The 21,503-nt window shown below is 46.0% G+C and overlaps 1 protein-coding gene across 4 annotated transcripts; it reads left to right on the forward strand.

Annotated features, from left to right (window-relative positions):
* The first annotated feature begins 406 nt into the window (after positions 1-406).
* Positions 407-21,422, forward strand: LOC148677521 (interferon regulatory factor 2-like). Of its 4 annotated transcripts, XM_088640054.1 has the most exons (10): positions 687-1,689; positions 1,784-1,852; positions 9,539-9,631; positions 11,460-11,559; positions 13,393-13,569; positions 14,821-14,864; positions 15,575-15,671; positions 16,436-16,600; positions 17,786-17,829; positions 20,190-21,422. In XM_088640054.1, exons 2-10 carry the CDS (start codon positions 1,847-1,849, stop codon positions 20,502-20,504), a joined length of 1,041 nt encoding a protein of 346 aa, XP_088496180.1. In that variant the 5' UTR covers positions 687-1,689; positions 1,784-1,846; the 3' UTR covers positions 20,505-21,422. The 4 variants fall into 4 exon arrangements, with proteins under 4 accessions (XP_088496201.1, XP_088496180.1, XP_088496189.1 ...); XM_088640075.1 differs by lacking the exons at positions 687-1,689; positions 1,784-1,852 and adding an exon at positions 407-631; XM_088640063.1 differs by lacking the exon at positions 1,784-1,852 and having other exon boundaries at positions 688-1,689.
* Positions 21,423-21,503: the final 81 nt, after the last annotated feature.

Here is a 21,503-nt window from a genome sequence, read left to right on the forward strand (position 1 = left end):
CGTGTCACCCTCAACAAGCAACTCCCGAGAGCGGCCGGCCGGCCGGCCGGGGCCACCGCCCCCCTTTTCAAAAGCGCTGTTCGCCCAGGCAGCGCGCAATCTGGAGACGGCCACCAGCTACAAACCGGCACTTTGTAGCGCCAGGCCCGCTCAAGAGTGCGCAAGGCGGGGCGCCCCGGGAGGCACGGCGATGGCGAGTTTCCTGCCACACCGCCGGGCTTGCTCGCCTCCTTCCCCGGCGCGCTGCGCACACGCCAGCCGGGCCGGAGGGGAAGCGAAAATGAAATTTCAGTTTCCGAGAAATGATGACAGCGCCGCCGTGCACCAATGAGGGGGCGCCTCTGACTTCGCAGCTCCTCGGCTCGCTTCTGCACGACGCCCTCTAAAGGTTCAGGCGAAGGCGAAACAAACAGTCCGGGAGGGGATTTCCAGGCAGCTCGCTGTTTCCTCTACTTGTTTTGCTTTCGATCTGGACACTGAAAGCGGCCCCGAGTTAAGTTTTAGTTTTGTTACTGAGCGCCGCAAACTTTCACGACAAACTTTTCGGCCCCGGGGGAAGGACCTTTAAGGTTTGGACTGGGTCAGAAAGCGAGCAGGCGGGGTGTTTTTTTTTTAAAAAAAGAGAAATCAGGTAATGATGGTTCTTGTATATGTTTTTTTTATTTATTAAGAATTATGTTTCCTTCTTGATATAAACAGGAAGTCCTGTCGCAAAAATGATAGACAATCAGATCAGGGATGTTCGGAGCATGTGAAGTTGGGAGAGGGACTGAGGTTTAATTTCACTTTTGGATTGAGAGACCGATTATCTCCGAGTACACAACTTGAACTTGCACAGCTGTCAGTGTACAGTATGACGCGCTCCAGCGAGGAATACGTGCTCGTCTTGAAATAATAACGTGCCCGATAACGATTTGCAAAACGTGTAACGTCGTACCACACCAGCCTGCTAATAATGCTAACAATCGCGTAGGGGTGATACTGATGGCTTTTGTCGAAATAAAATTTTAAACAAAAAAACGTTTCGTGTTTGCGAGAGGGTACGTTTCGTAAGAGAGTTTAGGGCGGTCGCTTACGGATGGCATATCTTTTATCTAGGCTGCAGTAGTAAGATCAGTGTCGTGAGCTGCAAGAAGCTAAATGTGCGGTTTATGTTTTAAAATGACATTTCTCCACATGCCCAGAAGCATACTGTACGCATTTTTATTTTAGTTACGTGAAAGTGGTTGTATTTTTTTTTTTACGGTATGGGTGCACGGCGGCTGTTTTTATTCGGGGGGAAACCCTATATCGGACTTGCTGGGCGAGACGCCGCAGCGCCGTGGCTGGTGTCGGGCCTCCCGAGGCTGGGTGCCGTGCTGTCGGCAGGCTTGGGGCTCCGTAACTTGTCGCTTTAATCGGGCTTTCTCTCGGTTTCCTCCTCTCCTCTCCCCCCCGTCCTCCCCGGCTGCGGCGAGCGGTGACGGTGCACGCCGGGCTCGCCGCCGCTGAAGTGACAGGCGGCGCAGCCAACTGCGGGGCGCTCCGGCCGGGGCTTGGCGTGCGGGGCCGCCGCCGTGCCCCCATGTGCCGCACAGGCGTAAGCCTATCGATACATTGTAGTCTGCCAAGTCATACGACAGGCAACCCAAGTTGCACAGCAGGTGTCCTCTTCGGGCCTCGGTTCCGTCAACACATGCCGCCCTCTACGTAAGTTTGAACCGCTGTTAACAGTGCTTGGGAAAAAAAAGGGTTGAATTCGAGGCGTGCTGCTTTGGATACATAGCCCGTGTTTTTCTTGCAGACGTTGCAGTGAACGAAGGCATCGCTGTGGTCGTAGGTTAACTCCCATGTGAACGAGGCAGATATGCAGGTATAGGCGCTTGTTTTCCTAGAAAAAGAACTTGCCTTGGGATGAAGTTTTAATTTGACAGAATGCACATTTTAAACACAGTTGTCTTTATTCTAAAAGGGGGTTAAATACTGACGTTTGAATAAAGACTTGATCACGATCTGTGGTTTTAGTTGGTTTGTGTTTTGTCTTCCTTGGATCGACCCTGTGTTAATAACTAAAAAATGTACACCTAAAAGCAGATTCCTAGATATAAAAAAAAGCTGATCAGGTTCAACTCCCACATCCCTGTTTTTTTTTTAAAGGTGAAGCAATCGCTCAGTAGAGAATTTCTTTCTCATGTTGCAGATGCAGTTTCTTAAAAGTTCTTGAAGGTGTGACAGCATAGCTAAAGTATGTATCCTCCCTGTGCTGTCATTCCTGATTAAACGTCCCAGGGGCACCTCCTAAAGATGTAGGATCTCTGTCTTCTGAAGCACACTGTAATCCAGCTTGGTCATACTGTACAAGACTAGCTATAGGGCAACTGTTTGTGATTTAGGGGGACACGCTGTGTGGTAAACGCTTAGATTTCAGGTTAGCATTATTCATTTTGAGGAGCCCAAATTAGAGAAGACATTTACGTGTTCACTCTTATCTGCTTCTGGGTGACTATGTTTCTTCTAATTGTGACTGTTGTTACCATATCTGCTCTGCTGCACATTGGGGGCTGAATAATCTACTTGCACATGCCTTGAAAGCATTTAGATATTAGATTGAAATCTCTGAGACCAGTACTACAGTATCTCACACGGGGGTAAGATGGAAATCAGATGTGTGTATCCCTCATTGTGGGTTACATTTAATCATCAACTGGCAAATGTTTATATAGCACTTAAATGGTACGTCTCAGTGTCCGTGTCTGCTTGCCACATCGAGAGAGAAGTGCTCACAGATTAAATCAGACTGCTGTATATTGAGGAAGAAGTAGGTCTTTTCAGAGAGTACAGGAGAACGTAGATGTTTCTGTAGCTTTAATGCTCTCCAAGCTTGTTAGTGTTTAGTTTTTGACTCTTAAATGAGGTCACAATAGCATATTTGGGGTTTCTGGTTGGTAGGCTACTCATTTCAGTTTATTTCCTTATAAAAGAAGCAGTTTTTTCGCTTTGTCCATAAGAAGTTGTGTTTTATTTTTAGTTGTTTTGCTCTGGAATTACAAACAACAATAATGGGATGTGTGTGTGTTTAATGTCAAGGGTTAAAGTTAACTGTAGGATATAATCTGACCACCTGGCAAAATAAATCTGACCAGTTAAATTACCTAGTGTGTGGTGGAACAGTAACTTGAAAAATAGCTGGCTTTTTTTATTTGTGAATTGCAAGGCAAAAATACGTTTTTAACTTGGCAGTTTTCCAAGTTTATCATTAGGTTTGCCTTCAGATAAATGTAACCCTCTGGGACTTTCAAAAAAATTATTAAATTCTCTGAGACCGTGTGTACAGTAAGTGAAAGATTCAAATATATCTGCGGTTTCAGGTGCCTCTGACATTTTTAAAAGGCAGTACATTTAGGCCGAAAGCTGTGTGTGTGTGCTTCTAATTACAGAACCTTTGAAGTGTTTCAGAATCAAGCTGAAATTGCAGTTTTAATAGTGACCAACGTGATCCGGAGTGTCACTAACGAACACGATGGCGTTCTGGAGGGATTAAGTGTTCATCGTGAAATAATATTACCTATGAAAAAATAATGCTTATGCAGTTGCCAAACTGGATGTTGTTAATGTTTAAAATGTTTTAATGTAGCATGGCATCCTTTAGGAGGAATGTAACCCATGGCCATCCAGTGAATGTGGAGATCAATGCTATTCTGTTCTCTTCCACCAGATACCACTTGTACTTGTACTTGTACCTGAGACCATCTTTTCTGAGCTTCATTCAGTATGACCCCCACACGGTCATTCCTAAAAATAATAGCCTTTTTGTCATGAGATAGAAAGTTGTCGGCATGCAGAAATGAAATAAGGGATGTTATTTTTTCCTCGGTTTCTGTCATTTACTTTCACACGGTGGGAAAGAAACTGCTTCATTTTGGATGCACTTCTGACAAGCCAGCATTCAAGGTTTGAGCTCCATTGCAGTGCTCTTATGTGGTGCTTGTAAAAAACCCAGCCCCAGTTCTGGCTGTGGTTTGGAGATTGTGGCTCACATTTCATTGAAGTCCATATCTCCACATAAATGCCACTGGAATTCGATTTCGGTGTGAGTGTCTTATTTAAAAGTGAGTTTCTAGTAATTGTCTTGAGAAACTCTTAGACAGCGCAGTATCTATCCTGCATGAATACCATGTTTCTGCTCCTCTATTATGGAAATCCAAGATGTTAAAATTACATTCTTAAGGACTGAAAAGCAGGGGAAAATAACAAAATAGGTCAATAGCAGTCTGCTTTTTATTGAAAATAGTCTTGTCTCAGGAGCGCTAGTTTATCAGAGTGGATGCGGTTTATTTTAGGACACATGGGGTGCTCAGTTTAGATATGCCAGCAGGCTTTATATGTTAAAATATGGGAAATAGTGAAAACTTGTCTAATAATTTTAATATTTATATACTGTAGATAAAGACAACTCATTCGCACCTCTTTGCATTTATTATAAAAAATATTAAATTAAATTAGTAGAATAATTCTCGTGTTGCAGTTTTTGCGCTGCACTGTAGGCAGTGATGTAACAAAAATCCCAGTTCATTTTTTTCACATTTGCAGAAGACAAGCAGGTGTGGTGTGCAAAACGAGCAAGTTCCAAATCTCAAACATTTACACTCGCCAACCACGCACACACACAAATGGCAACTCTTAAATCAAGAGATATTAACTTTGTGGTGTGTTGAATTTTACTGTTTATTTAAAAATATATTTCTATTATTGTGCTATCATGTTCTCTTAATAAATAATAAAGTTGTGAATTCTCTAAAAAAACAATTCCTGCAATATATTCCGTAGAATGCGTCTAGAAAAAAATGTTCTAAAATTTGTGAAAACAGAGGAGGGGCAAAACATATTCCTTTTATTTGCTTTCCCTGATAAATTAAAGGTTTTAGAGTTCTGAGGCCAAAAATTTGGAATTAGAGCTGGGCGATAATTTGATAATGATAATTATCGCGATATAATTTTCCTCGATATAAATTTTAACAAAAGTGCAATGAATGTTCGATATATATGTTTACGCTTTGCTCATGATATGCGCATGCACACAAAATACTGCGCGAGTGCGCGTGTGTGTTGCAGACCGGGCAGCTGACAGATTTGTTTAAGGTTTCTGCTGTTTGGCAAGTGTTTGTTGTGTTCTTAAAATAAAAAGTTGTTTAATTTACCAGTTAACTGTCTGGTTTCTTCAACTTTCACTCAGGAGAAAAAATCTGCCTTTAAACTTGAAAGAAATAATGATTTGACAGTTATTGTGATAATTATCGATATCGACTGATATGAAAATTTTTGTCATGATGTTTTTGGCCATATTGCCCAGCCCTATTTGGAATCACTGTTTTTTCTGTTTTGCCTCACGGTTCTCAGTGACAACTCCTGAACTGTAGGGGAAGAATGGAGAAAGGAGGCCGAGCTCTTCCAATAGGGTCTCTGTCGTCTTCTGACTCTCTGCAAGCTCCATAGCGACTGACATGAGAGCTAGCACTGATTGGAGGAATGGAGCATCTCTCTCACTGATGTCATTGAATGGTGCCTGGTTCTGGGAAGTTGTAGGAAGTTAATCTCGGAGAACCCTGGTTAAATAATTCCAGCACTTTCCCTCACAGAACTGTATCAGTTGCACTTTACTGTTTAGCAAATCCAAATAGGACTCCACTAGGAAACCCTTGCTCTTTAACAAGTTTAAATTTAGTGATTACGTTTTGTGATAAGATTCAGAGTGGCTCTGTGCAGTATAATAGCTACTAACGTAACATTTTGACTGTGCAGCGTGTGACATTTTCCGTTGCTTGACCTTTTTTTCATGTTGTTCTGTGAACATAAACATTTCCTTGTGCAGGGTGGGTTTTTAAAATTCCTTCTGAGGTATCTCAGTCAGTATCTTGTTAATTGAGATTTTGCCAAGAGTTTTTTGTCTTTTAATGTATCTTTGATGAGATAAGTAAGTTTACAATAAAAATACAATAATAACTAGATTATAATAAAACTAATGATAACGTAACATATTTTAGAGCTTTATTCATTTCTGAAAATCAAAGTTCTGTTGATCAAATTCCTGTCTGGAATCACAGGAGAGATAGGTTTCGTGTCTTTTTGTTTTTTCCTTGCACAACTGACTGCATTTCTATGGCAGGCTGATCTTTTATGGTGTTTTCTGAATATAATAGCAGGTCAGCCATTATGATCAAATATTAACCTTGTATGCAGTTTAGTGCCAGGGTCTTGAAACTGTCTGCTCTTTATATACAAATCAGAGGACGTACTGTAAGTGGACACTACATGGAATTTTATTTAAACCGAGTACAGGAGGAACATCCTTACACATAGAGTTGATGGAGTATGGAACAAGCTTCCCAACCATGTTGTTGAAGCCGAAACCCATAGAAAATGAACTGGATGGGTGGAATGACCTCGGCCTCCTGTCTTAGATCCCCAAGGAGACATTTACCCAGGTAGCCAGAAAAGAGACAAAATTCAAGACACCATTACCCCTAGTTAAATCTGCTCTGATATGTTTTTGGTCATTGGCTGCATCGGTTAAGACTGATGGACTTTGACCCAGAGAAATGTTCCACTAGCAAGTGAATAGTAAATATTGCAATAAACCACCTGAGTCTGAATTTTTGTTCCTCCTCATCTTCTCACAGTCACAATAAAGCAAAGCGGAATCTGGGAACATTATAAATTAAGAATGTCTGCTCTTTGTCATCATGTTCCTTTGTTATGCAGTGTCCCAGCCTTCCCACTAACAGGGAAAGGTGATGGACTGAACTGGCCCACCTCACCCGCTCACTGTTCAGAGCAGCGGATGAAGACAGATCTGTGTCCAGCCTCCGAGGCGTTCCAGAGATGATTGTGGGGATTAAAATCGAGGGGCTGGGATTAGACACGCGACTTTTTGGGCGAGCGCTGCTCAGTGCGGTCAGGAAGGTCGCCGGAGATGTCCAGCCCTCTGTCCTTCTGCTTTCTGGGGCCGTGCAGAAGCGACACAGTGTCGCTGTGTGCATCTGTGTGGAGGGCGATTGCAGTCACGATGGTTGTACGGGAACAGCACACTGCATCTGTTCGCGGGCACTTTCCACAGGTGCGGGATGCAGCCTGGGGTGCTCGCATCTGGAGTTTCGTTTTCTACGAGCAGGATGTCTGGGTAGGAAAGCAGCTGGTGCTTTTGCAAGTGCAGAAGAGCCCCCGTGCCCCTGTGTGGAGGTGATCGCGCCTTGTCCTTCTCTCTCCCTTGTGCCACTGCGGAGCTGGTCAGAGGACTGCTGTGGAAGTCCTGGTGTCACTGGCGAAGTGTAGGTGCCAGCTGTGCAGATTATTTTTGATTTTACAGTGGAGTTCGTGGGAAGGACAGGACACTGAATGAGAAGGGACATGATGACAAAATGCAAGGAATAATCATAATAAATTAACAAAAAATATTAATGTTGGCATTATTACATAATTTAATGTACAATGGGTTGTGTATTTAAATACATGTTTTCTTGGGGGCTGGCAGTGTGTGGCATTGGCTTGATACTTCAATCTGAGTGTGGATACTCTACACATTGCGAGAGGCATGTCTTCCAATATAGAAATCTTTCAGCACCCACCTTCAGGACAGCCAGTTATACTCCTGTTGTACTGACATTCAGCACTCCTGACTTTCTCTTCCTGGCCCAATAACAAGAGATGCTGTTACTAACGTGGTCTGAAGATAAACAAGGAGAATCTGCTTATGAACTGGATGTGAAGAGAGAGACTGGACATGTTTTAGATTTTAGAATGAAGGATAAAGAAGTCTATTGGTGATTGGAGTAATGTGTTTGAAAAGGAAAAAGGAGAGTTTCTATAAATTTGTATTAAGTTTAGTACGGCTTGTCAACTTCTGTTGGTGTCCTGCTTTCATTGTTATGGAAATTGTAAAACTTGAATCGCATTACTGTGCAAATTGCTTTTAAAATGTACTCTACTTTATATTGAAAGCTAGTTCAACCTCTTTACCTTTAAGCTGTAAATTGATTTAGTAAGAAATGTTAGAAATGATGAACAATGCATCCTAAAGTCAGCCCCAGCATGAGACTGAAACCTGTTGATAAGCTGTTGGTGTAATTTTCATGATTAATGACTGCAGACACACGGTCCCGTTTCGTAAGTAAACCATTCCAGAGTGCTTCATTTTGCCTGGCCGGTAGAGGAGGTGTGCTGGAAGTCAGATATTCTTTCACTGTTCCTCAATGTGACAGTGGTTTCCTTAGTTCTGATGGATTTAATGGAGTTTCTGTGTCGTTAATCTAAAAAAAGGAAGTTCTTGTAGCCAAAAAGAGCCCCTTTCCAGCCATCTATTTAAAAGGCTGTGCAAAGTCTTTCCAGAGACAGGGGTAATAGGACTGATCAGGCTCAGAGCAAGAGTATAAATCTTAGATGTGCTGTTTGCCATTACTTACTGCTCCTGTGGTGTTTAGTGTGGTTTCTTACGAGGAACGTTTGCTTTGTGTTTTTCAGTGGTGTGTTTTCCAGGAAAATTAGGAGGAGGTCCTATAGTGGGTTTTAATTTTTTTACACATGATTTCTGAGCACCGTTATGCCATTCTTTGTTCAATTATTCATACAGTGCTTTTGTTGAAGTAAAATGCTCTTGAATGCAGACATACTTAATTTTAATGGAGCAACTGCAGACTCACGGTCATTTTCAACTCCCAGGGCTGAGGGCTGTGGGTCCGAGGGTCCCAGACATGGGTCAGAGTGGACAGAGATCGGGGGAGGTTTCTGGAATGGACTGTGAATCTGTAAATCTGTGGGGGGAAAAAGAACCACAGGGCCATGATCACCACAAATAATTTACAGAATCAGTGAATATCATTTTGATAGATTTCTTTGTGCCCGAAGGCATGTTTTAGTACAGTATGTGCACACTGCTGTTCTTGCTTCGTGTTCCATTGCAGAAGTGCTACAACACTTGTGGCTTTTTCTTGCCCGTACCTGGGAACGCGGTGTTCTCACTGTTGTGGTATTTCTGTAAATAACTGAAGACTGTCTTGTGTTTCAAGACTGTTGACATCTGCGCGGTTTACAAGGCTGGGGTTTCTGTCTTAGCCGAACACCAGTAAATGGGGCCTGTTTATGGCTGTCATGAACAGAGCGACTGTTCGAAGTCCAGAAGATAAAAGGTCTGCTCACTCGGCTTTGAAAGGATGACGAAAAAAATGATTTGCCTAAACTTTCCACTCTTAAAATATCTTCTTCTCGGCATGAATGTAGTAGTTGTAAACGCTGAGAAATACAGGAGATGTTCTTAAGGAGTCGGGTGGGCACTGAAAGCGTGGGGATGGAGTCTAATGTAAACAGTGTGGACACAACCTCATCCTGAGAGTTGCCCGTTGACTGTGTGATGGATGAGAAAGACGTCTCTCATCCCCGAAAGCCCGCGTCTCCGTCCCTGCAGTCAGCTTCCCAGATGGGTCGTGATCTCTTCCTGCCCCGCTGCGGCCTGTGGGCCTGCTTGTCAGCGGCGCAGGGTAACGCTCTCTCTCTCCCTCCCCCCCCGCAGGGTACCATGCCAGTCGAAAGAATGCGGATGAGGCCGTGGCTGGAAGAGCAGATCAACTCCAGTAAAATCCCGGGACTGAAGTGGCTGAACAGGGTGAGTGAGGCCGGAGACGGGAGCAGGCGCCCCCCCGCCAGCGGCCTAGTTTCCCGCGCGGGCGGAAACCAGAGGTGAAAGCGTGTCGGCCTGCGCGCGTGATGGGTGCGCGGTGACCAGCCTCCTTCCCACCCGGGAATTTCGGAAGGGGGTTAAACGGACAGGATTGGCGTTTTCCAGATTCCGGCGTTTAGCACAGAAGCTCCGCCTGAGGCTCCCGTCACAGCAGCAGGCTCCGGCTCAAGGTCCTGTTTCAGCGCTACCGCCGCTGGTTTCAGTTTATATTCGCATGACGCCGCATCGCAATGAGCGTCCTGGAGGCCAGAGGCACTGCTGCACATACAGTAGCTCTATTTAAATCTCCCTGGGACTGGCCTGCCCCAGTATGAGTTTACTAACATGAAGTCAGGCTTTCTAGGCTACTAAATTCACCTTGTAGTTATCCCAGAGCTAGGAACAGGAGTATGCTGCAGTCATTCATAAATCCCTCCCAGAGATGAATAGCATTTGCATTTAAAATGTGTTGAATGTGGGTCTGTTTATTTAAGACGTGCTCGTTCCATAAACCAGTAAAACTAGCTGAAAGGCCTTGAGTTCAGATTTCAGCCTGTGATTTTGGAGAAACTTGCTGAAGAACTTTCCACGTGCTGCTTGACATTAAAACAAGCTGTTCAAGTTCCTGATTGCTGCATTACCATTAACTTTTGTGTATTCTTCTTGGCCAGAACAGAAATGCCATTTAATGATTGTTTGATAAAAGCCTGGACCCTGATTGTATTTAGTGTTGATTCAAGGCTGTTAAGACCTCGTTCCTATTCTTGTACTGTACCTGCAGAAAGCAGAGATCAGCTTTACTGAATAACACTCCCGTTGCTTGAAATACCCAAGATGTTTGCGGCATCTGCTCCCCTCCTCTCAGTAATTATTTTGGTCTCGGTGTATTTTTGGCTGACAGAAATGTTCTAGGATCTGGATTAAGCTCCAGATTCAGGTTTATCGTCGGATCTTTCTGTCCTCCACAGCCCTGTGCGGCGCTGTCTTAATGGAGTCAGAGTGCGAAGCAGGGAAAACTCCACTGACAAACGCCAGAGCTGGAGAGCTGCTTTAGTGTTCGGAGGGAAGAGAGATGACACCAACTCAGTCCAGTCGGTAGCACAGGCCACCTGCGCATACCGCGGTCTCTTTATTTGGGGTTCTTGCTGTTAAGGGGTGACACGGGTGCCCTTGTGGGTGTACTCTTGTGTTGTGCGGTCCGAAGGGGGGCGAAACGGAAGCAGGGAGCTCGAATCGAAACAAGGCAAGCAGTGCGTCCCCCCCGATCAGCGGATCTCAGGAGCCACACGGGGCTGCGACCAGACAGTCCCGGGGCGAGAGGCCCTTCGCGGAAGGCTGCAGTTGCTGCCGTAAGCGTTGACGGCGCAGCGGGAGGGGGCGCCGGACCAGAAGCTCCCAAACGAAACCTCAGTAGGGTGGCTGGGGACACTGTGCTGTAGGAGATGCCATTCAGGGTCCCAGTCTGTCCGGGCAGAATTCCACTCTGGGCTTGTCCAGTCTGCCCTTCCGAAAGTCCCCCCCCCTCAACGTCTCCCTCTGCTACCCCCGGCTCTGCTGTGCAGCTCCTGTGTAGCTGCCCTTGCGTCAGCCTGGAAGGGGCTGCGCTGAGCCAAAGGATGGGGGCAGGGGGGCGCTCCCCCAGTTAACAGCACTTTAGGATCATCTGTGAGAGGAAGGGCTGTGTAAGTGCAAGGGGATACTGTAGTGACAGGGCTGGATGGGGGTGAACTTTAAACCCAAATAACAAGTTGTCCTCCGTGTGCTTCACTAACAGGACAAGAAGATTTTCCAGATTCCATGGATGCATGCAGCTCGGCATGGGTGGGATGTGGAGAAAGACGCCCCTTTATTTAGAAACTGGGCCATTCATACAGGTAAAGGCCTGAAGGCGTGGAAGAGTGTGGCGTGCTGGTTAACTGGCTGTAGGGTAAGACAGACGGGCGGATCTGTTTCTCAGGGTGCGAGGAAGGAAGTCACTGCCAGATGGCTGAAAGCAGCTTGTTTTCTTCTCTGAGCCATTACCAAGTGAAATGTGAGTGCAGAGTCTCCCCCTCGATTGGTTCGCGTGCGGTGCTCAGCAGTGTGATGAGACCTGTAAATAGCGTTGTCCTCTAGGGTAGGATGAGGCTGCTGGTAATTGACATTTTCCATTTCTAGTTCTGGGATTGTGAGACCTAGCCTTGATCTTCAGCAAAATATGACCTCGCAACCCGCCCTTTGTTATCGTCTCTGAGTAGAAAAACTGAATGGTAGTATTCTTGCATAAATGTTAGCTTTTTTACGTAGCCCTTCATTGTAGACTACGTTGTAATGAGTTGTGTGATGTCGCGTTGTGAAAGGAAGTATAGAAGACTTCTGCAATTGTGGTCAAAATGCCTTGGCTGAATGATGTGAGGTATTAGCTCTGATGTCTCACTACGCTTGGGCTCGGGGTGCACATGGAGGGCTTTCGTGTGTGTGGGGATTAGTCACCCTCACAGGGGTGCAGTCTGAGCTGTGTGCCCTGTGATTCCAGTCCAGGGTAGGTTCTGGGACCACGTGATCCTCAGTAGGAATAAATGTCTGTGATGATGGATAATGGATGGATGGAGCAGAAAGGGATAAAAAATATATTAGTACTGAAAATGCCCAAAGCGCTCTTGTCTACGTAATGCCCTCAGGTGGTAGAGAGATGTCCTCTGGGAGGCACACAGAGGTGTCCACAAACACCACATGTAGAGAGAGCAAACGCACAAGGCTCTGGGAAAGAATCGGCAGGAGTGTACTGGACGTGGTGGCAGGACTCCTGACTTTCCTTGCCAGCGGAGGGAAGAGTGGAGGTCTCGGCGACTGACAGGGTGAACCCCTCGTTCTGAGGCCCAGTTAAATCTAAGCTTCAGCCCGATTTACTGGCAGGGCTTGATTAAGAAAATAGAACAGTCCTTGGCAGTGAGTTTCCATTCAATAGAAACAAGAAGACTCTGTTGCAAGAAGCGGGATAAAGCCACTGTAAAGAACTGAATTTAGATTTCCATTTGCGATAGAAAAAAATAATCTGTGATTTCCAGGTGGGTTTAAGGTTTGATTTCATCCAGGCCCAGTGCTGAATTAAGACAGAGCTGCTGGCCTGTAGGGAAGAGCTCAGAATGGTGGTGGCCCTGTTACGTGAGGGTTGTAGGTTCAAGACTCCCATCGCACACCCTGCAATGAGTGAGGTGTTATACCCCTTCATTGTCTCAGTGACCACCAGTCTGCATGATGGAAGCAGAGATCCACCATTGCAGGGAGATCAATTGGCCTCTTGTGGCCTGGTATCCAGAATAGCAGAGTTCTGTACTGGAGAAACAACACTGGCTTCTGGCTCCTCTGTGAGTCATGAAGGACTTTTACCTTTACCTATAGGGGTAAACCACACAGGGGTAAAAAAAAGTGCTGCCTTGTTTTCTGAATACAGTGCATCCTGGCAAACAGCTTGAAGAAGGGTTTTCAGATGCTGTTTGTCAGGGGTAGTCGGTGTTCTTGTTTTTATGTTATTATCCCTCGAAAAACATAAATGGATAAATCTAAGCGCTCACAGCAGAGATACACAGAGAGGGCTGTAGAACACATTAGAAAATGAATATCTGTAACCTGCAGGCTGTAAAGTCTCCACCTTTCAGGGAACAGGGGCCTGACCTCTCCTACGAGCAACTGGAATGAATGTAATTCCTACTGTGTGACCTCTTTAGGGAAATATCAACCCGGTGTGGACAAACCAGACCCAAAGACATGGAAAGCCAACTTCCGGTGTGCGATGAATTCCCTGCCCGACATCGAGGAGGTCAAGGACAAGAGCATTAAGAAGGGGAGCAATGCCTTCAGGGTCTACAAAATGTTGTCACCGACTGAAAGACCCACAAAGAAAGGTGACCCGTCATTCATCCATCTTTAGCTGAATTCAATTCTGTAACGCGGAGCTGTAGACATTGAAAAACGGAGACAGAAGCGCTCCTTCTTTTCAGAAGGTAGGAAATGTTCTCCTTTAGTACGGGAGTGCAGGCGTATTTGTCTTGGAGTTGTTGTTAAGGTCAGCTCCTGGCTTTTAACTTCCAGTCCAAACAAGGTTTCAGTTTCTATAGAAATACAGGAGATTGCATCAGCAGTTGCTGTGTAAACATAGGAAGAGTTTTGTGCTCTTTGTGGTGCATCCAGAAGTAATCTTTCTTTGAGTCTTGCAGACAAAGGTGACGGAGGGGTCGGTTTTGGTAGGTTTGTCGTTTTAATCCACGGTAGACCTTACAGTTTAAAGCTTGTTTATTATTGCTGAAGCTCGTTACAGCGTTAACCCATTAAGAAAGTGCTGAGCAGGTACGGGATGTGGCCCAGGCTTTCAGTGTTTGTGAGACTTAAGTAAACAGAGTCAGGGCCCGGATAATTTGATTTGCCATGGAAACAATATAAACAGTGTTGCTTGAAGCAAAGCAGATACACAGCTGTGTAGTAATCGCGTTACAAGCCTTGGTGGCATTCTCATTCAGTCTTGTAGGCCTTCACCTTGGCAAAGAGCGCAGTGCCACGGACAGGGGTGCCAGGCACTTCCTGTGATGGGCACAGAACCGCCGGCTCAGTGTAATGTCCTGTGGCTTTCACTGTGGTTTGTATTTCCATGCTGAGTCTGGACTGTCTTGTTTCCAGCCGAACAGCACCACATATCGACTTCTTTTCCTGCTTTGATGTTTACTAAATATACACTCTACGAACAGCGTGATCTGAAACGCAGTCTTTTGTTCACTAAGTGAGGATTAAAGGATGTTTGTAACATGTTGTGCACAGAGGGCACCACGGGACAAATGTAATGGTAGACACACAAGCTCAACCTTACATGTTACATTTTTCTTGGTTCTCGATTGTGTGTTTTTGGACAAATCTGCAGTTTGTATTTCAAAACTTTTAGTTTTGATATTTTTATTGTATATTTTATGTTCTGAAGTGACACCATTTGAGCTGGTAGTGAAGTACCTCTGTTGTTGAGAAGAAGAAAGGAAGGAAAAAGATCTTAAAAGCCCCACTTTACCCAGATGGTTTCCATTTGCCGTCTGATGTCGTTTGGGTTGGGGTCTGGTTCATCCGCTGGCATCTTCTCTTCCCGTTGTTACTACTGTCGCCTTTTCTTTCAGGAAAGAAAAAAACTGAGAAAGAAGAAAAGCCCAAAAGAATCAAGGTAATCTCCTGCGTGTGGGAGAGCTGATTTTGTCTCCGAATGTGTGCGTGAAGCATGTACTGTACAGGGTAGAGGACGGAGCCCAGTTCCCTTTCCTCGGGAATGATTGCGAGCATGATCCGAGTTTCATTTGCTGTGTCTTAGAGAGCAGCGTCTGAGGAGCCATTAGCCTGAGATGGAATGAAATTTCTGAGCGTGAGCTCGCTGTGCGAAACAGCTGCCACCACAGTCCTCCACAATTGCTCCATTTATTCCCGTTATCAGCAGTCACAGCATGTAGACAAGGAAAAAGTTTTTTTTTCCCCCCCCCTTTACGGCCGAGTCTAGTGCGGCTCGATAACAGAAACCTCCTGTCATGTGGGTTTGCGTTCCTGACGGGCCTGGATCACGAGTTGAGCAGCGGTCCGGGCGGGAAGGCCTCTGGCAGTTGGGGACAGTGAGGTATAAAACGGCGCTTGTCGGGGCCGACCAGTACGAGCCCTCCTGGCGCGGCAGACAAGGCCGTTCGCGGCTGTATCCCTGCGGGCGTCTTTGCGTCGGGGAGAGGGCTCTGATCCTGCCGGCGGACGGCCGACGCGTGGGGGGGGGGGGAGCGAGTCTCCCCGCGGGCCCTGTGAAGGCTCTGAACGGGCGCCCCCTCTCTCTCTCTCTCTCTCTCTCTCTCTCTCTCTCTCTCTCTCTCTCTCTCTCTCTCTCGCGCGCGTCCGCAGGTGGAGGAGCTCGTGCCCGCCTCCGAGGACCCCAACACGGCCGCCGTGGCCCTGAAGGTGGAGGAGCTGGTGGACAGCACTGTCGTAGGCCTCACCGGTGAGTCTGCCGCCGCCCTCGCGCCCACAGCCGCCGCCGGTCACCTCCAGGTGGCTTGGGAATCGCACACGAAGGAGAGCAGGAACTGAGCTGGGTGAAAATGGGCCGTGTGTTGTTGCTGTGGCCCCCTGACCGTCACGTACAGTATGTATACAGTCCCCTCCCAGTGTGTGGGGACAGCAAGGTCAAGAGCTTGATTTTTGCTCTCCGCAAGCAAAAAGTGAGGTTAATATGAGTGAGGAGGACAGTATTACATATGCTGTGTTTTATTCTTGGGTATTTCCTCGGTTGGCCTTACATCTAGGAGCTTCCAGGGAGGTTGAAAAGAAAAAAAAGTGCATTTTATGGCGCACAGAGCAGCCTAATTTAGGCAGGAAAAGTACATCTGATCAATAAATGAATATCACGGGTGGCACTCGCAGTGTTAGAAGAAGGGCCTTGTTGTCCCTCTTGGTGTCGCGAGGCCCTGTGAGCGGAGGAGGGACTGTTGGAGAAAACGGGGAGCACTGGCAAACCCCATCTCTAAACACCACTGTCGGATGGGGATTTTTAGGGTCCCCAGTGTTCAGGGAGGGAGGGAGGGATCAGTGACCACCCAGGAGGGTTTGGGGGATGGGGAGAGGGTGACGGGAGAGACAGTAGGAATGCATTTCTCAGTGAAATTGCTTTTCCTTTCCCAAAAATCGCAGCAAGGGCAATGGGGCTTTCACGTTTCATTCAACTCTCACCTTAACCCTACTCCCCCGAAACCCTTTTAATTGAAGAGCCCCAGAGCGCACTGCCCCGCAGTCACCTGGAGGAGCAGCTGATCATCAGCAACCCCCCGGACGTGTGCCAGGTCATCGAGGTGACCACGGAGAACGAAGACCAGTCCGTGAGCTCCAGCCACGCCTACCCGCTGCAGATCTCGCCCGTGTCTTCCTATGGAGGTCAGTAGTAAGAAGTAAGGGGGCATCACGTTACACTGAGGGATTCTCTCGCTGGAATCGACGTGGAGGTGTTAACTGGAGCATTTTAACCCCCACAGTGAAGCAGGTCATTATTGTGAGCTGAAGCTCGAGGCATTTTTTAATTGCTTGTGGTGAACACCATGTGTTAATATTTGATACCCCTATTCCTTTTCCTGTTCAGCATTATCTGGGTAGCTGTTCTGCGTTGTTTTCATCTCCACACACGCTGGCACAGGTCTGAAGAGAGCTAGTCATTGCATCTCTTAAGTAAGCCTGCAGTAGAGAAGTTGGAAGTCTGTGCTGCCTCTTCCTCTTTTAAAGAGACATATTTCTGCGCGGCAGACGGTGCAGTGTCTGTGTCTCTTCACCAGGAAGAAAGAAAAGAAAGGCCATGCTTTACAAATGTGCGTCATACGTAAAAGATGTTCCAGTTTCTCTGAGCAGAATCTAAAAATTTAAAATGTTTTGTGGAGTCAGAAAAACATACATCTGGAAAATTGTGTTTACAAGCTGGGAAGTACATTTCTCAGGCAAACTACCTGATATGATCTGTACTCGGTACTGTGATCAGTGATGGTCAGATGGTCAGGGATTTGCTGTGTCAGCACTATTGTAAGAGGAATGAACATACTGTACTCCGATTTAAGCCAGACACTTCAGATTTTAGGGGGTAACTTGTCTTAAGTTGTTGGGTCTGAACATTATAAAATGTATTTTTAAAATACATTTCTAGTATCTTTATTTGAAAAGCTACCAGTTTCCAGCATAACAAAGTTATTAACCTCTGTGAGTGCTGAATTTCAGAATTTAGACATTCAAAATAATCATCCTCAAAATAACCTCATGTGTTCTCTCCTCAGTGGAGAATGTGGTTTAGGTGTGAGAATTACATTCAGGGACTGGAGTTTTAAATAACTCGGCTGAAATAACTGACACAGTTACAAATAGCGAATTCCATGACGTGGTAAAACAAAGATTTAAACAACCGTTTGTTTTATTAACTGTTGACGTTAAGAAGAATTTTTGGCTGCTGGTTTCTCTCTTTCTGTTCTTCAAAAGAGGAAGTCCTGTCTTCTCCATTCTTAGGTTATTCTGCCATAACCTGCTAAACTGGAGACTGCAGTTTTTTTTTCTAGTTTCATTGTTCTTCTGTTCTCCCCACAGAAAGCGATACTGACAGTGTGCACAGTGATGAAGACACTAAAAAGGTAAGCAGCTCTGTAATGGTCACTGTTTTCACAGATCCACAGCTGCAGGCTGTAAACAGCAGTGTGTTTGCGAATGGGCGTGTTTAAAATCAGCCGTTTTTCATCTGCATAGCTGTGGCACTCAAATAAGAATGCTAATTGGGCCAGTTTGAAGGTGGCACACTGTACTTTGAAGTGTATGTCAGATATATTTTGATACAGTTTGTGAGAAACCAGTTGACCCCCAACATTTCTGGTTCATTTTATGTGCCTACTCCATTGGCTTTGCTCACTAATTCTGGTCAGGGCTTCTGCATACAGACTTAATTGATTGCTTACTTATGGACATCTTGTCCTTTCAATAGCAGCAGCTCAGGAGTACAATAAATAAATTATTTGGGGTTTGCAACGCTCTAAAATGATATTAGCTCCAAACATTAGTTCTTAAAGATAATTGCAAAGACTTGCTTTCTCCCTGAAGAGAAACATGCTGTACAAGGCTGTGTAATAAAAGTGCAGAACATAAAACTGACCATTCTTGGCAATTGTATGTTGTGCTATCACATCAACATCATCAGTGCTATTTTTCACAAAGTCTTACACTTAATCCATACACAATAATAAGCCCCTTGTATCGATTGTTAGAATTGCAGTTTTGTACTAGGTTATTTTGAAAGGCTGTGAAATACAGAAAGGGATTTAAAACCTTCAAAATTGAAGGTTGCATTTTTTCCCCTTCTGCTTTGTATTCCAAACATAACATGTTGTACAAAACACAGGAAAAGGCAGGAAATATCTAACGTTAGTCATATTGAAACACTTGAAAATCATTGATTTGTCTTATGGCTGGGGCAAATTGGCACTCCTGTCCTGCTGGCCCACACCTGTGAGTTTTTATTCCAGCTCAGTTGAACTACTTAATTAAAGCCTTAATTGAAGTTGTTTGATTGGAAGTTTTTTTTTTCAACTCCAATGTTAGGGATTTTATTTTACTTCTGAATTGCAACAGTTAAAAAGCAACCTCCTACATGTTTAGTCACTAAAAACAGTTCAAATGAATCCTCTTATTCAGTTAACAGATGAACTGAGTAACAGATAGGACCAGGATTGGAAAGCCCTGTCTAATGGGACAGTGATTTCCCTCTTTTGCTAGTGCAGAGTAGATATTTTACACACTGCTGTGAATCTGAGTGTCATTAGAACAGTTAATGTTCACTGCAGTCTAAAAAACTGAACCGCAAGCATAGTTGGAGAGGTTAATGTGTAACCCCATGACCTCTCTGATATCTGAGGGAGGGACACCAGCTTTAACATGAGCTTCTGCCTTTATCTTCTCCTTCTGGACTATGGCTGGCTGTGTCATATATCCGGGGCTCACTGAACTGCTGATTCTTGGCTGCTTTTTTGTCAGACAGCCTGTAGATTCACATCGGGCCTTACAGTGAGCTAAAAACAGGTGTACTCAAAACAGGCCTCGTCTTGGGAGAAAGCTGGGAATCGGGAATGCTTTGTCATCTTATCTTCAACACCCTGGTTGAGACTTGACATCCAGTTCAAACCTGGGAGCTCAGGGAGACAAACGGGTGACTGAAAACCAGAGGAAAGTGCATGTTTGTAAGAGGTTTATACTGCTCACGAGGCAGATCAAGTTAGACAGCAAAACTCAGGACAGCTCACACTGTGAACAGTGATAAAACACGTGCACGCAGAAGAAACCAGCACTACACAAGCTGTGTTTGTATTTGATTTTCTCCATCTGCAGAAAATGCACCATTAATTGAGTCTTTGTGATACCCGAGACGGACAAATTGAAAGGGGAAATGGGATGACGAGTGTGGGTGGAGGTCTGTGGTTGTTTTAAATTCCACTGTGTTGGTGAACCATTCACTGCAGGGCTGGCTTTCTCCCATACTGTGTGCATGGGTGTGTGCTGTTCCACTAGAGATGTGTGTGTATACTTCATCTCCACTCTACTTCATTCATCGAAGTTCTAGCTCATTAATGTAGCCGTTTCTGGTTTCATGCTCATTCGCCCAGCGCTGCTTTGTTAAAGGAAGTGGGACGGGAGACTCCTGGAGGGTTGGCGTCGCTCTATAAATTGGAGCCAAGCTCCCTTGGCAAACCGCAGACATGCAGCGCAGCAGCGTGAAACCATCGGTTGTGACGTAAAGTCCAAACACAATACAGAATTCATCCAACGAATCCATGCTTTGGCTGTAGATTTTGAATCTTCACCTGGTGTGAAATTTAAGAGGGATACGGTTAAGTCGAATTCAGCTTTTGGCCTACGTTAAGCTTCTGCGCACTTGGTTGCGCCCGTATGGAAAGGCGGGCTCTCTGTCCTGGCGCTCCTCGCTAACGCCCGCTGCTCTGCCCGACAGGACACGCGGCTGTGGCCACCGGCGCCGGCGGAGGGGAAGCCGCTCTTCATCGGCGCGGGCGCGAAGGCCACCACCTGCCAGCTCCCCAGCATGGCCACCTTCGTGACGTCGGGGAAGGCCAACTTCAAGGTCATCAGCAGCCGGGAGGAGTCGCCCCTGATCGCCTACACCAACAGCCCGTGGGCGGCCCTGTCTCAGGCCATCCCGCCCCCCGCCCTGCCCGCGGCCTCCAGCAGCCGGCCCGGCCACGAGACGCGGGCCAGCGTCATCATGAAGACCTCGGACGTCTCCAAGTCCACGGTCAAGACCTGCTGAGCGCCTCTTCGGCTGGGGACCGACGCCGTGAAACCAGGAGCTCCAGGAGCAGGAGGCACGGGCCCGGGGGAGCCGGCGCCACGCAGCCCTGATCCGACCGGGCGAGGAGCCCCCCCCGCCGACTCTGAAGCTCCGGGCGAGCTCGGGGCCGAAGCACCGGTCGTAGGAATGCCACTCTTCACCCTCCTTCGGCCTGCCGGGGCATGTATCCTCAAGAGGACCAATGCAAACCTGAAGGGGAGGGAAGCTCAGATTTCTGAAGAAACTGTGAACTACTAACTACTACAGTACATCAAACTGCGCTTGTTGTTTCTCTGTTGTGAATATGTACATAGTGAGATATCGGCCTAAATGCGTCCAGCTTCTGCACCTTACAGAAAGCGCCTGCGCCGTTTGTGGTATCGAAGGCACTCCCAGGACTTTCAGGCTTCCCAGAGGCCTCTGCGCATCGCATGGCCCTGCAGAGAGCGTAATGCGGCTGTACTCGGTTCAGAATCGCTCGGCTTCACCCCTCCTTACAGGGCAGGTGAAGAAGTGATTTAACGCAGTCACACACACAAAAAAAAAACTGCTTGAAGCCTTTTCCTGAAGCAAGCTTTTGTATTTTTATAAAGGGAATATTTTATTCAAGATAAATTCTAAGTAGATGTTTTATCTTTTTTACCAAAAAAATGTAATTTTATGATTTTAATTTTGGAATTTCAACATTGTGTTGCTTCGCGTGGCACATTTCCTTCACAATTTTTTGCAACGATGTACAGATATTGTGAGGCCTCTGATAGCGTGTAGATATAAATATATATGTGTGTGTGCGTGCGTGTGTGTGCATATTAATGTATACACACATATAAGCAGCTGTTAATCCTGTGGATCAATAAATATGCAACTATTAAAGATTTTCTAGGATCATTTATAAAATGACATCTTTATTGGCTCTGTACAGGGGTGCTTGTCTACCTTTACCTCGCCTAGGAGCTGGCTGGCCTGCTGAATAAGTTA

This window comes from Lepisosteus platostomus, chromosome 1 (genome assembly GCF_059453375.1).
Source record: "Lepisosteus platostomus isolate fLepPlt1 chromosome 1, fLepPlt1.hap1, whole genome shotgun sequence".
NCBI lineage: Eukaryota > Metazoa > Chordata > Actinopteri > Semionotiformes > Lepisosteidae > Lepisosteus > Lepisosteus platostomus.